The sequence below is a fragment of the Sciurus carolinensis genome, chromosome 12 (assembly GCF_902686445.1).
Source record: "Sciurus carolinensis chromosome 12, mSciCar1.2, whole genome shotgun sequence".
NCBI lineage: Eukaryota > Metazoa > Chordata > Mammalia > Rodentia > Sciuridae > Sciurus > Sciurus carolinensis.
Window position 1 is genome coordinate 81,052,691 of NC_062224.1, and position 15,213 is coordinate 81,067,903.

Consider the following 15,213-nt stretch of genomic DNA (forward strand, 5'->3'; position numbering starts at 1 on the left):
GGTTGGTTGCGTCGTTGCTTGGTAACTAATAAGGCTGGGGGCGGGGTTAATAAAAAGACTTACTTTTTTTCATATTATCGCGAGAGCGGAGCATTTAGTAGACGTCTTGGGAGGGTGTGACTTTATGGTGAACGTTGAGAATATTAACACTTTCATTCCTGAGTCCTAGCTAGACCTCGTTAAGATCCATAAATTGGGACATAAGCTTTAAAAAAGAAAACAATGCTAGCTACTACAGGTACTTGAGCTGATTACCCTCAGTGTTTGTATAATCTTCCCACCCACAGGGCAGACATTAAAACCTGAGTCAAGTGCGCTTTTAATCAGTAGATCATCTTCCTTTTCTGCCCACCCTATATCATCTGTGATGGTAATCTTGAAGAACAAAGGAGAAAAACTGCATCAGCAAAAAACTAGAGAGGGCGGCTGGGGATGTAACTCCAAGGTAGATCGCTTTACGCAGCATGCTGCAGGCCTTGGTTTTCATCCTGCACAAAAAGGAAACGGAGTTGTGAAAGGTGTGAAAAGACGCAACGATTTCGTGTAAGTTATTCACAGATGGAACCTTTTAATGGAGTTTGCACATTCCAAGTGAACTACACTTTTCATAGTTTCCCCGGAGGGCCCTTTTCATGCTTGAGTCTATCTATAAATCCTAAGAAGTGTGGGATTGTTGCTGTGGATCCAGGATGGAAAAATAACAATGATTATGGATTTCTTGAAAAAAGGATAAATTCAGGAACATCCTTATTTTTCCTTCACCAGAGACTTATTTGTCATCCAAAACAGTTCAAATATGTAGTTATAACCTCTTTGAAGTGTTTTACAACTCTCAGCATGTTATAGTTGCCCTCTCTACACCTACAAACTGTCTTTATCCATTCAGTGAGTAGTTATTAAACACTTTATATTTTTAAGGCAAGTCTTAGGTTCCAGGCATACAAGGTTGAAAATGACCACATGACTAGCATTACCACGTTGTTATGAAATTCAGCAGTTATGATTCTTATGCCCTCCCTTCTCTCTGGACTACAATAAGTACTTATACTGAAGGCAGGAATGAAGTCGTCTTCATATTTGTATACCCAGGAATTGAACTGGAATCCGGATGACATGCCTTAGTCGTCTACATTCCTCCTTATACTGTCACTGCATGAATGAGGCAATTGCCCTAGGCCCAGATGCTGACCTCATACTGCGCTTTCTGAGGTGGCAAAATAGACGTTTTCAAGTTTCAGTCCCACGGAGGTGGAAAGGCCAGTCGTCCCGCCCCCTTAACCCCAATGAGTCAATGTTTGGTGCAGCCACGAGTCTAGTCATGAGTCTCATTGTTTTTAACAGATCCTTTGACTCATAGACCAATCTTTGCATTCATTTGCGTTCTTATGATTCTGTTTTTCCTGGTGTGGTTTGGAAGCCCCGACTTAATAATTTCCGACCTGGGTGCAAGGTTACATTCCACTTGATTCAGGAACTCCTTCCCCCGCCCTCTTCGCTTGAGCATATATGCTACCAACGCGGAGGGCACCTCACTCGCTGTACAGGTAGCAAGAACAGCTGTGCTTTAGGAATACCGACAAATTTATCCTTGGGCTCCTGAGGGTGGGCGGAGAAATTAGTTATCACTTTAAGAGAGTTAGCTCGTTCCTAGAGTGCTAAGGCAGAGGCCGACCCAAGTGTCGCGAGAACTGTAACGCCGGCAACATCTCGCGATGTTTGGCCCCGCAAAAGGTAGCCATTTTGGAGTCCACACTGCGGCTGGTTGCCCCGGCGGCGTCTCCCAACCGGCTGGCGGGACCAAAGCTGGCCCTGCGGGTGTCTGGCCTGCGGGCGGCCACGCCGACACAATGTGGCGGCTCCGCTGCAAGGCCAAGGATGGCACCCATGTTTTGCAGGGATTGTCCAGCCGAACCCGGTTGTGGGAACTCCAGGGCCAAATTGCCGCCATCACCGGGATCGCTCCCGGCGGTCAGCGAATCCTTGTCGGATACCCGCCCGAGTGCCTGGATCTTAGCAACGGGGATACCATTCTGGGGGACTTGCCCATCCAGTCAGGTAAGGGAATCGGGGTTGGGACCCGGAGAAGTCTTGGGAGGACAGGACGTTGAGGGGGGAAGAGAGAACCAGTAAGGCAAGGAGGCAGTGGATCAGCTGGAGGCTTTGAGGCCAAGGGTGAGGCTAATCAAAGAACAGAGAACTCTGACAGAGGCCGGGCAAGTGTCTAGCAACTCCTTTGTTTACACATGCTTGAGAGAGGAGCCAAAAGCCTAGGAGTCCTCCTTACCCAGTCTGCTTTTAAATCAGCTGGGAACAATCTTGTTCATTTGTTTTCTTTGCGTTGGCAAAAGTATAAAAATGTAGGACCTATTTTCTTTGCCCGACGCGTTTTTCCCCCAGTATCATTGATCAGCAGGTCTCAGTGGTGCATCATACTTTTTTATTTACTTCCCTGATTTCTTCTTGCAGTCCCCTTGGTATGTAGTTCGACAGTTAGATATACTATGCATTTTAGAGTTAACTTTTAAAAATTCACTAAAAGCCCTTTCAAGTTCTTACCAACAGCAGTTCATTTTTGCCCCGTACTAAAATTTGAACATCAACGTTGACAATTAAAAGCTTTCTGTTGTGTCAAGAACTCTGTAAGCACTAAATAGGGTAGATAAATATTAAGTTTCAGAAGGAGGAGAACCCCCTAGTGGCATAGCCTATAGTGAACACCTTTTGGAACATTTGTGCTTTTTGCAGACAGCATATAAGAAAAGTTTGTTTTCAAAATGTATCTTTTTAAGTATGTATATAGGTATAATATACCCCAAGCGGATTCACTAAGTTGGGATGCAATCTGAAGTGTTTTCTTCTTTGTTTTCTTTTCATCTTTATGAAGAGTCAGTGAACGAAGTGTTATTAATCACTTGTTTACAAAGTTGTATTCTTAGAAGCTCCACTATATGCTTTAACTCCTGTTTGTAATTTAATTTTGTCTATAATTTTGCTGCACTTCTGGATTTGTTTTATTTTTAACAGGTGACATGCTGATCGTTGAAGAAGACCAAACCAGACCCAAAACTTCACCTTCATATACAAAATATGGTGCTCCTAGTTATGTCAGGGAAACTTTGCCTGAGCTTACCAGAACCGTGGTCCCAGCAGACAACTCTTGCCTCTTTACCAGTGTATACTATGTCGTTGAAGGAGGAGTCTTGAATCCAGCTTGTGCCCCTGAGATGAGACGTCTCATAGCACAAATTGTAGCAAGTGATCCCGACTTCTATAGTGAGGCAATACTGGGAAAAACAAATCAAGAGTACTGTGACTGGATCAAAAGGGATGATACTTGGGGGGGAGCAATTGAGATATCAATTTTGTCTAAGTTTTATCAGTGTGAAATATGTGTAGTAGATACACAGACAGTAAGAATTGATCGTTTTGGGGAAGATGCAGGATATACCAAAAGGGTTCTACTGATCTATGATGGCATCCACTATGATCCACTTCAGCGAAACTTCCCTGATCCAGATACCCCTCCTCTGACCATTTTCTCCTCTAATGATGATATTGTTCTTGTACAAGCACTGGAATTAGCAGATGAAGCTAGAAGAATGAGACAATTTACTGATGTAAACCGCTTCACCCTGAGATGCATGGTGTGTCAGAAGGGATTAACTGGACAAGCAGAAGCAAGGGAACATGCCAAGGAGACAGGCCATACCAACTTTGGAGAAGTGTGATCTATGCATAATGAGGGTTGAAGCCTACTACCTCACAGATCCAGAAAGCTCTGGGTTTTCTAATAAGCTATTCTTAACCGTGAAGAACAAAGGACACAATGCTTGAACCATCCTTTTAACTTAAACCACTAAGACACTGAAATTCCTTGTTAAGATTAAAATTAGTGTGCAAGTTTACAGATGTGTGTCTACAGTGGTGATACATGCCCTGGTTTCTGCTGGGGTGACGGAATAGGTGGTCCTCAGCCACTTACTGACACTAACCTGAAGATTGGATTTTAGTATTACAAACTAAACTTGTAGAAGAAAACATATTTTGGGTAATGTGGAAGGCCTCATGTTAAGGCCATTGGACATAAACCACAGTGCTCCAGTAATTGATTCCTTTTAATAACTGAGTTAATAGTTTCTAAATTAAGAATTCATCAAATGAAGATACTCAGAATTGTCAAAACTAATTTTATATTGCAATTTGTTAGACTTTGTAAGTGTGTACTTAACCACTTATAAGTACAGCAAGCAATTTTTGCAGGGATAAGTCTATTCCTTGAGAATGTTATCTAAACAGGAACTGATAGGGTCCTGTTTAAGATTTCTAGTGTATAAAAGTAGAATGTATGAGGGAAAAGGTGCCTGAAGCAGCTTATTGAAGCTTTAAAAGACCATTGGCCTCATGTTTTAATGCAATTTATGTTTTAGTGTTTGTCACATTGGACAAGATTTTTAAATTAAGCAGGGTATGCTATTTTAAAGTTCCTTGAAATTTGAGTGCTAAATTTTTGCTTTTTTTTTTTTTTAACATACAGACTGACCTGGAGGGCTTTAATTTCTTTAGCCTTTTTGTTAAGAGCACTTCCTCCAAGAAAAAGTCTTCATTTGAAGTGATAATGCTATGCCTTGGTTTGGTTTTTAAAAGCGCTTTTGCATTTCTAACCAGTGTTTTTGTGCTGGCAGTATCCCTCCATTAATGCTCTTTGGAATATTCCATGTTACTATAAGTTAGCACTTATCTTTCATATTTTATTTTGACCTTTGAACAGTTTTAAAGTAATTGGTGTAATTTGTTTCACTTCCAAAATATGAAAGTTTTTAAATCCTTGCCTTATTCAGCTTTCTGAATTCTGCTTCTTCCTGATGTCAGATGTGTAGCCATTTGCTTGGTGAACTAATCCTCAAGGCACACCCTCTAAAACTTAGCTTCACTACAAGATCTTCCATATAAAGTTTCCTACCTCTTAATTCTGAAGATCAGGGATGCTAAATTATAATTTGTTATATATTTTACACAATGTGAAGAGGCTTAATGTGAAGTTTTGTTATCTCGTTCTCATTTTTTTATTATCTCGCTTAGAGAACCAGTGGATACTTTAAAGCACTTAATAACTCCACATATCTTCTTGGCAGATGTTTTAAACTTGAGATTCACCTTTAGCGCTTTCACTTGGTGAAGATGACCTAAAATTAAGGAATATTAAGGTGAACAATTTAGGAGGAAATTTCCTTTAAGGAACAATTCACAAAGTGTGCTTCAAATCATCAGATGACATTTCCTGAGTACCTTTTGTGTGCACAGCTGTTTTAGGCATTATAAATTATTATTATCAGTATGAGTTGAAAGTGTTTCTTTTTTACTGAGCCTTAAAAATAACACTTGTGAGCTTATAATACTTAATGTTTGGCAATCATCATATGAACAGATGATACGAAAATCTCTTCATACCTGTCACCTGGTCTAGATGGTTTTTGTATGTCCTTTATTTTTCCCCCAGAAAATATTAAATTGAAAACTGTAAATGAAGATTATACTACTGGGTAGCATCCATCAAATTGAACTTTTATCCATCATTATTCATAAAATTTACTTTCCTTGCCACTTCGGGAGCCAAATTTGATATTTGTTTACTGAAATTTTAGATCTAGAAGTTTATTCATGTGACAAATATTTATTGAGTAATTTATAATGTGCTTGTCATGTTTTATGTTTTGATATTTCCCAGCATACATTTTTGTCACTTTAAAATTGAATATAGTTACCTAAAAATTGAGTATATGTTATCTACAGTAGATTAATTTAAAACATGGAAAGACATAGAACACTGATAATTTATAAAATTAAGCCCCTTCACTATAATTGTTATTTACATGTTGTCAAGTATTTATTTGGAATCTTACTCTGTTTTATCTTTTACCTAGGTTGTCTGTTCACCAGGTGGACATCAATGTTCAAATTGCTTTCAGAATTCACTTTTTAAATTAATATTTGCTGAGATTCAGCACTAGTACTTTGGTGTTCTTATCATGGAAAAATTCAAGATGAAACAGTATTTGCTGACAATAATTAAGGACTTAAAACTTAAACTGCTAATTCTAAACTCTGACCTGAAAGCCTCAGAATTTAAAGGGGTTTTTTCTCTTCCCTGCACTTAGTAAACTCTTAAAAATTACTCATGTGAGTAAATCCTCATCATGAGAATTTTGAAAAATCTATGGATTTAGTACTTACCAGTATTAAAAGAACTGTCCTAAGTTTGCACTGGAGGAGCAGAATGAAACCCTTCTTCCTATCAGTTTTTACCTGTCATACAAGATTTTTTTTTTTAATTAAAACGAGAACAGTTTATACATTAGTGGCAGAATGAATTGACTACTTTCCCACCCTATCACCTGTTTTCCTTTCCCTTACTCTTCCGATTAAAGATTAGGTATAGTGCTATGAAGATTCACTCATAGAGTGACTTCAGAAGTTAAAAGTAATATCCATGAGAATTTTGTGAAGTTAGTCACATGAAGACATCAGTATGTTTTGCTAATTATTATTTCCCATGAATGAGAAATGAGCGTGGTCCAGTGGTACCCTTGAAGCTTGACTGCTGGTCAGCTTGAACCTGTTACAAACTATATAATCATTCCATTGTTCCATGAAGTTCAAGTCCCAGCAAAATCATTATCAGTAATTTATTTATTTATGCCCCTAAGTGCCATGCCTAACTTTTTGCCTAGGTTATTTCTTCTGTCCTGTGTAGAGATTAAAACATGGGTATTGCAAGGTATCCTAGCTAATCATAGTTTTCTATGTCTTGAAAAAATTGAAATGGGGGAGTATGTACAATTAAGCAAGAGAGATTTTTTTTTCAATAAATCAGGTGGCCTTCTTAAACTTGCATATATTAAGAGTTATGTTCTTTCATACGTTGAGACACATTTATTATTTGCAGCACTTTAAAAAATATGAAATAAAAGTTTACATGTTAGCCCTATAGGGACCTTGTTGAGGACATTAGAATAAAATTCCTGAGCTGCTAACCATCGGCTCTTCTTAATCAACTATTGCCATAAGTGTTTAGTGTATCAAGTGGTAAACATTCTGGTGTTTTGATAACAGTAGAACTCAATTTCAGTAACTATTAGGAGCATGATCTGTGCCCTAGCTTAAAAATGTTACTTATTGCTATGAAGTGATTATAATTTATCATGTTATACAGTGCAGTATTTAAATTTGTTCTTGTAGCACAAAGATGACTAACAATTTCTAAAAGATTAGATTCTTAAAGCTCTTTGTTTGTTTCTAAACAAACTTATTTTAAGGAAACTGATTTTTAAGTCTAAGTGGAACACTTAATTTGAGTAAGCTAGTTTATTAACTAAAGATGTTTTCTTATTAAGAATTTAATATTTTAGTACATTTCATCCAATATGAAAAGGAACTTCCCTGATTCAGGGTAAATGTTTTCTTTTCCAAAAGCTAGCTAGCACTTTGTTACAGTGCTTTGAATATTTGGCTTGGAAAAAGGTATTACATTGATACTGAATTGTGAGGTGCTGAGTTAGGTCTTGATTCACATGCATTTAATGGAGGTTGATAATCCTGTGGTATTTTAGAAAGGAGAATAAAGTCCCACTAAAAGGGAAGAGATTGTCAAATAAGTGCATTACTTGTCATGTCATAAATTATAAGTTTCAGAAAATTTTTCAAGCAATGCCTTTGTATTGCCCCAACCCATTTCCTCCATTTCTTGGCATAGAATATAGTAGGCTCATAGATGAAAAGGAGCATCATTAAAGTATAAGACCATGAATATGTGAATTTTGCTGATTTCCTTTTATACTTTTATTTCCTAAAATAGTAACCTACATGTAGGAGTTTAAGGATAGTGAAGAGGCATGATTTCATTAAGTTATAGGTAGACAGAAAGGTTAACCTCAGAAAGAATTTCTAAAAGATTATGTGAGTCTGACTTTTGGTATAATTAACTACTTGGTAGTTAATTATAATCCATAAATTAAGTAAAGGACCAGGGGACCCAATTCTTGTCGTTTTTCCAGTTCACATTGGTGCCATCCAAGACGCAAACTGTTTACAGGAAATATATACTTAGTAAAGTTATATTTTCCTTTAAAATCTTTGAACTTAGCTTCAAATGCACAATAAGTATGTATAGTTTGTCCAAAGGAATAAAGAATAACAATGGTTCTGTAGTTCCTGCATTAATACAGTAAAGGAGAGGTTCCTCAAGCAAGAAGAAAACCACAAGACCATCAAACTTAGAGCTTTAGAATATGGCTTGAAAAAGTAGGGAAAGGCAAAACAAAACAAAGCTCATTTTCTTGACGTAAGATATTTTTTTCTAATGAAGAATGGACAGTATTGTTTTTGAAATGTTCTTTTGTCTCTGCCAGCTTTCTTTCAAAGTTAATGCATTGCTGCTACCTGGAAGATACTTCATTTTGTAAAACTCATGTGATTTTGCCATTGTCATTAAGATGCATTGATTTTATTTATGAGGTGTATGACTTTAAATATATAAATGCTGTATGAAGTGACTTGTTTTAAAGGAATAAATTAATGAAAACCTTGTTGTTTGAGCATATTTTGGGATCAGGGCAGAAAGCCGGTGGATAGCTACTACACATAGATAGTGTCAAATCAAATTTTGATTGTACACCAAAATCATCCAAATCCCAGACCTTTAGGTGGACTCTTAACAGAAGAAAGTGTTTCTCCTTTTTAACACCAGAGGGCATTTGAAATGAACCTTCCATGGCTAATTTATTTATTTTCCCTGAATCCACTCCTGAAAGTTATCATTTGGTATTCGTTCTGACAAATTATCAAATTGGAAGACTGAATGTTCCTGTTCATCTGTCTTTGTTTGGTACTGGAGATTGAACTCAGGGGTCTTTACCACTGAGCTATATCCCCAGCCCTTTTTTTATTTTGAGACAGGGCCTTTCTTGCCAAGTTGCCAAGGCTGGCCTGAAACTTGGCAATCTTCCTTCAGCCTCTTAAGATGCTGGGATTATAAGTGTGCACCACCATGCCTGGTGTTCTTATATATTGTTAATTGACTGAAATCTGTGAATTTACATATGTTTGAAAATGGTAACATTTATGAAAGAAATTATTTTGTCTTTGACAATGTCATCATTTAAACACTTACTTGAAACAGCACTAAGGTTATTAGAATTGCTCAGAATGTAGGGCCCCTAAATTGAACTACTTAACATTTCCTCATTGAAAGTTTTAAAAAGTAAGGGAGTGGGACCATAATAATGTAATCCAATATGTGTACTAGGACAAAATACATTCCAGATTCAGTATAAATTGAACATAAGTCAAACCAATCCTCATATTAAAGGTTTATAAGTAGTCTTAGTTCTGTGATGGTAGCCCGTTGAACAATTAAGTGCCCATAAGCAGTGCTTCTCCAAGTTAAGTCATCACATACCTAGGAACTTGTTAGAAATGAAAATTCTCAGAAATCGATGAGGTCCAACAATCAGTTTTAAAACATTGTTCAGCTTTAGAGATACATCTGATTTCTTCTATCAGTGGTATTCATTTTCACTCACTATCTGAAGACAGTTAATGAAGTTTACAGATAATGTAAATCCAGAGAAGACTGATAGTACAATGAATGACAATTCAAAAATCTCAACAGGCTGAAAAAACTTAAATGCTTAACTTTGCAATGGAGTGGGTAAATCTTTTATGAATTTTGTTGGATTGAATTATTTCTGCCAGAGCTTGAAAAAGGAAGGCATGAACTCCAAATAATCCAACTAAACAGCAAAAATGAAAACAGATGTAAGATTTTTCTCAGACATGATTGACAGTAAACTGGTCAAATTGCACTTTTAAAAGTGCAAAATAAGGAATAGACTGAATTGTGTTGCCCTGCCAAATGATCCTCCCATTGGATCCATCCTTTAACATCAAAAGATCCAGTTTTCTTTTTCTTACTCTTGACTGAAGACTGAGAAGACAAGTTTAAATTTGGCTTGGAGAAGATAACTAATAATCTCAGATAAGCTGTTAAAACAATTTAATAAATCCATACTGAGCTACTTTTTGCAAGGTAGACTGTCAAAAGCCTCAGAAATACATAGATATCCAATTCAATCAAAAAGCATTTTTGAATGATCCGATGTGCCAGGAACTGCCCTTGGTACTGGGTATATATGGGAGTGAGAAATACACCTACTACTGTAAAGGAATGCAAATTTAGGGATTGAAGAGATTAATGGGTGGGAGAACCAAATTAAACTTGATGAATCTGGGAAAACCTTTTTGAGAAAGTGACATCTAGGCTGAAAATGGAACCAGAAGTGGGAATTAGTTGAAGAATAAGAACATTCTAAGTAGGAGGTATAGCATTTGAAAACAATGTGGAGGATGAGGTATTTTTCAGATCAGTCTGAGAACAGTGTGGTAAACAAGGGCGGAACTCAAAATGAAGCTTTAGAAGTAGGCAAAGTCCCAGATTAAAGTGCGTTTAGCTCTGTTAAGCACCTACACCACTTCATATATACCAGGTTTTATTGCTTGTTTATATTTGTGTCCCAAATTAGTTTGTAAACTCCACAAGGTAGGAAACCAGTTCTATTCTTTTATCACTGTATTCCCAGGACCTAATGAAGTAATGGATACATGATAGATGTTCAAGATATATATATATATATATACATATATATATATACATATATATTTGAATGAGTTAACATGAGTAAATGAAGTTAAGGTGTAAGGAAATGCACATTAACTTTGACATTTATCATAAAATCATTGAGGTGACATTAGAGCATTTTAAGGAATGCATCAGATTTAGGATTCTAAAAGGAATTTTATTAGCTCTTGTATCTGGGAATTCCAAGGGTTTTTGGCCTGACTGGAACCAGAGGTTCAAATAAAAACTTTTAAGACTTAGCACATCATCATCATTATCATGGAATTATCAGAATACTGGAGATAAAGAGAAGGACCTAAAATTTAGGATTAGAAATGCTTTGGGTTTTTCAACAACACTTGAAACTAGCAGCCATTAACCTAAAACTATCTAGCCATACCATCAGATCACACCTTTGGATAGAAAAATGGTATTTTGGGCGGCATACAAGATCTTATGCACTCATTCTCAGGAAATTGCTGGAGAATGTTTTGTACCAAAAGAAGGGGAATAACCCAAGAAAGAGGAAGATGTGAACTCTAGCTAATCCAACAAAAAAGCAAAGTGAAAGGATTTTTCTAAGTATGATGACATATCAAAACAATAGTTATTGAACTCCCTAGCAAACAAGCTAGCCAAATGAAAGCAAGTCAGCATTCTCTGGGAAATTTTTTTCCAGAATGAAATTGATAGAAGACCTAATGTATTTGAATGTCCTGAGAGGACATTTACATAATGGGTGGGAGTGGGGAGTGAAACAATATATGGAAAAGAGTAACTATAGTATTTCTCATTGCACAAGTGTCAATAGCACTTATTTAATCATAAAAGGAAACAATGTATGCAGTATATATTAAGCATTATAATACAAAATAGTATGGGGGTGAGGATGTGGGTATAGATGTCAGGGACAAAGAACAGTATGAGAAAGAACAAAGTCCTTATCTTACATAGGAGAAAGAAGAAAATATGAAGACAGCACAAACATGTTATATGGACAGGATTACCAAAAAATTTGTGTACCTAGTATTGTTTTCTAATGAGACTTTTAGAACTATTTGGCTATATCTGTGTAAGCATAACTTTGTGAAATCAAAAAGTAAATAAAAAATTTTAAAAGAGTCAATGGAAAATAGGGAAATGGATTTACCATATGTAAACAACCCAAGAAGTATGACCGTGAAGGGGACCCAACAGACAGAACAGAAAGAAGTGTAGGACCATGGGGGCAAAGATTTAAGCTTTAAGCTACCAGCAACTTGTAGGTATTAAGTGTTTACTATGTGCCAGGTACTCCTAAGTACTATATGTGTATTAACTAATCTATTAGTGGAAGCATCAACCCAATTTTATAAATAGGGTAACTGAGGCTTAGCAAGGTTAAATAACTTTCCCAAGGCCACACAGCCAGTAAGTGCAAAAGTAGGGAATAAAGCTGGCTGTTTGGTTCCGGAGGCACTATGCTATAGCATGGTGTATTTGAATGCTGGTGGAAATTTTTTTAGTGGAAAGGTCAAAGTGACATAGGAGAAAGGTTGCAGAGATTGAGTTCATGATATGAGATCCAGAGCACATGTAGATGATGGAATTTTATAGGAAGAACATGTGTTCTCTTGTACCAAACAGAAGAAAATGGATATAAAGGAAGGTAGATTTGGAAATTGAAATTCCTGGCCTGGCTGCTGTATTCTTACTAAATTCTTAAAAATCTGTGACCTAGTTATTATCTGAAAGTAAAGAGGATGAAAGAGAGGGGGAAAGTTTGAGGGGAGAGAACAAAGAGTAGGCTCAGACTTGGAAACTTCAGCTTCCTAAAGAAGCAATTGTCTGGCAGTGTAGAGTTCCCATCTGAGGTTGTTACTTGTGAATCTTAATGGTACCAATCCACTGTCATCAACAGAGATGTCAATGACTCAAGGGAACCCAATAATATCAAATCAAAAGTGAAAGCAGGAAATACTGGTAGGTGGAATAAAAGATTAAAGGTGGTATTTTTGGTAACCAGGATAACAGCAAGTAGGAGATATAAATGGTCATGGTCTCATCAGTTTACTTTCTTTTTTTCAGACAGTTTCATATAGAAAAGCAGATACATATTCAGGAGAGAATGAGGTTAGCTCAAGGGAGAGATGACTTTTGGGGTCAAGTAAAAAATATACATTCAAGGAAAAATTCAAGTCATCTTAACAGCAAGAGGGCCTGGGGGTAAAGCAAGAAATACACATTCAAGGGAGAATATGGACCAACTCCAGAGGGAGAGACAGCCACAGTCTCATCTGTGTACCTTTCTTATAGCTATTGCCATGTTGACTATGTCCTGTGACTCTGTTTATTGCTGAGTCATTATAACCAAAAATATATGCAATAAATGCATACTGATGGAGTATTTTATGCAAACTCTATGAAGAGTGGTCCAAGAAATACCAAATTTAGGAAGCGAAATAATTTATTAGATTGGCAATTTCAACAAGCAATTCTGTATAGAGTTGTTAGACGCTTGTTAGGAGACCTATAGTGTTGTCGGGCATCTCCACTATTTGACTACTTGCTATGAGCTGAAATTCTTTGCAAGTACTATTAAACATTTTTAATTTATTAACCAATTTTTAGATAGCCATAACAATGAGTAAACAACATAAAGCATGTAAGAAGCACATTAAGAAAGATAAAATCAGCCAACTTATTATAAGTGTTGTAAATCATTGTGATATACAGCATCATCAGCTAGAGGCCTTTGTAAGTATCTCAGACTCACAGGTATTGTTATGATTTGGATATAGTATGAGTGCGCCCCCAAAGGGTTCATGTGTTGGTGCCCAGGGTGGCAATGTTAAGAGGTGATAGACCTCTAAGAATTGGGGCCTACCAGGACGTCTTTTCTGACCTCATGTTTTTTGAGTTATCTAGTAATGTGATCTCTTGCTTATATGTGGGCTCCTGCCAGTGTGATGCCGTCCACCATGAGGTTCTCCCCAGAGCTGGTATCATATGGTTTGAACTTTGAGCCTCCAAAACTGAACTAAATAAACCTCTCTTCTTTATAAGTTCCCAGTTTCTGGTATTTCATTACGACAGTAGAAAACTAATAGATATATTTGTAACATCAAAACATCAAAAACCTCTGAAAATAATTCTGATATTCCAATGCTTATTACTTCTAAAAACAATGCACAGTTTGATAGTATGTCTGACAAAATTTAGGGAAAAAACAATAAAATTGTAGTAGTACGTGGATTATCTATCACTACCATCTCAAAGTATGGATTTTTAAAAGGCAAGTGTGTTAACGACTTAAGTTGCCAAAAAGTTTTATCATTGGTTTTGGCCTTATATATAACTTTTAGAAGAATTATACATAGAAAAATGTTGTGCCCTTTGTGAGTTCCAAATTTACAGAGGGAGAGGACAGTTATATCCTAGTGGATTAAATCTAGACATATGTCTGCCATGTTAAGATATTACAGAGAAACTATACCTAAAATCCTATTCCAAAAGAAGTTGGTGTTGAGCTAAACTTTGAAGGAAGGGTAGACAGAGCTAGAAGGATAATGGTGGGAAGCAAAGGGTATAGCATGTATGAAGGTCCAGAAGCATGAAATCAGGGAAGTTTCATCAAAACTGGGTGTGGACGTAGTAAAGAATACAAATGAAAAGTTGATAAAAGAAGCATGTAGGACCAGCTTATAAAGGTCCCCTTCTACCATAATAGGGAATTGGAATTTCCTACTGAATGCTGTCAAGACCCATGAAAGTATTTTAAGGAGAGAAATAACTGATGTGTATCTACAAAAATAGAACATGTGCAGCAGGCAATTTCTGTAGTCTCTTCCATCCCTAATGGTCCATGATCCTACAAAGGGTGAAGTCCTGAACAGAGTAGAGAGAATGAAGGTTAGAAACAGACATGAGAGCTTTCTCACTGGAGATAGGCAAGCATTGCTGTGAAGTGTCTTGCCTGGGTGAAAATAAGTATCTTGATGCAGGTAGCTGACATGGAGAGAGAGAAGAGAGGATAGGTTTCAGCAGTTTGGACATGGACAATATTAGTTCTTGAACATATTTTCTTGAACATATTAAGGTTTGGTGTTCCTAACCCAACTTTTTTTTTTTTTTTTTTTTTTTTTTTTTGTGGTGCTGGGGATTAGAACCCAGGACCTTGTGCTTGCAAGGCAAGCACTCTACCAACTGAGCTATATCCCTAGCCCTAACCCAACTCTTTGATGCTAAGGGATTATCTCAGCCCTCAAACTTTCAAATGCTCTGGGAAGAAAAGGACATCTTCCAAATTTCCATGGTAAGTAGACCAAAGAAATCCTACTTTTAAAAAGAAAGAAGAAAAATAAAGCATGCTCCGAAACTACTTAATAAGTAAGTAAAGTCTAAACTCCTTCATCCAACTCTACTTAATTATACCCCTTAGTTCCTATTTAATTATGTTAGGCTTAGCACCAATATTACTCTGGTGAGAACCTGGTCATCTATCTTATGACTTAATCTGGTCTATCAATCCTTTGATTTATAGCCAAGTTATAATTATCCTC

At 36.8% G+C, this 15,213-nt stretch overlaps 1 protein-coding gene across 1 annotated transcript; it reads left to right on the top strand.

The window, feature by feature from the left end:
• Positions 1-1,547: 1,547 nt before the first annotated feature.
• Positions 1,548-8,582, top strand: Yod1 (YOD1 deubiquitinase). The gene is made up of 2 exons (XM_047521436.1): positions 1,548-2,055; positions 3,025-8,582. The coding sequence occupies exons 1-2, from the start codon at positions 1,713-1,715 to the stop codon at positions 3,726-3,728; spliced, it is 1,047 nt and encodes a 348-aa protein (XP_047377392.1). The 5' UTR covers positions 1,548-1,712; the 3' UTR covers positions 3,729-8,582.
• Positions 8,583-15,213: the final 6,631 nt, after the last annotated feature.

Coding starts and splice junctions, on each gene's coding strand:
- Yod1 (XM_047521436.1), top strand. CDS start 1,713: ATGTTTGGCCCCGCAAAAGGTAGCCATTTTGGAGTCCACACTGCGGCT. Junction 2,056..3,024: donor GGACTTGCCCATCCAGTCAG/GTAAGGGAATCG, acceptor TATTTTTAACAG/GTGACATGCTGATCGTTGAA.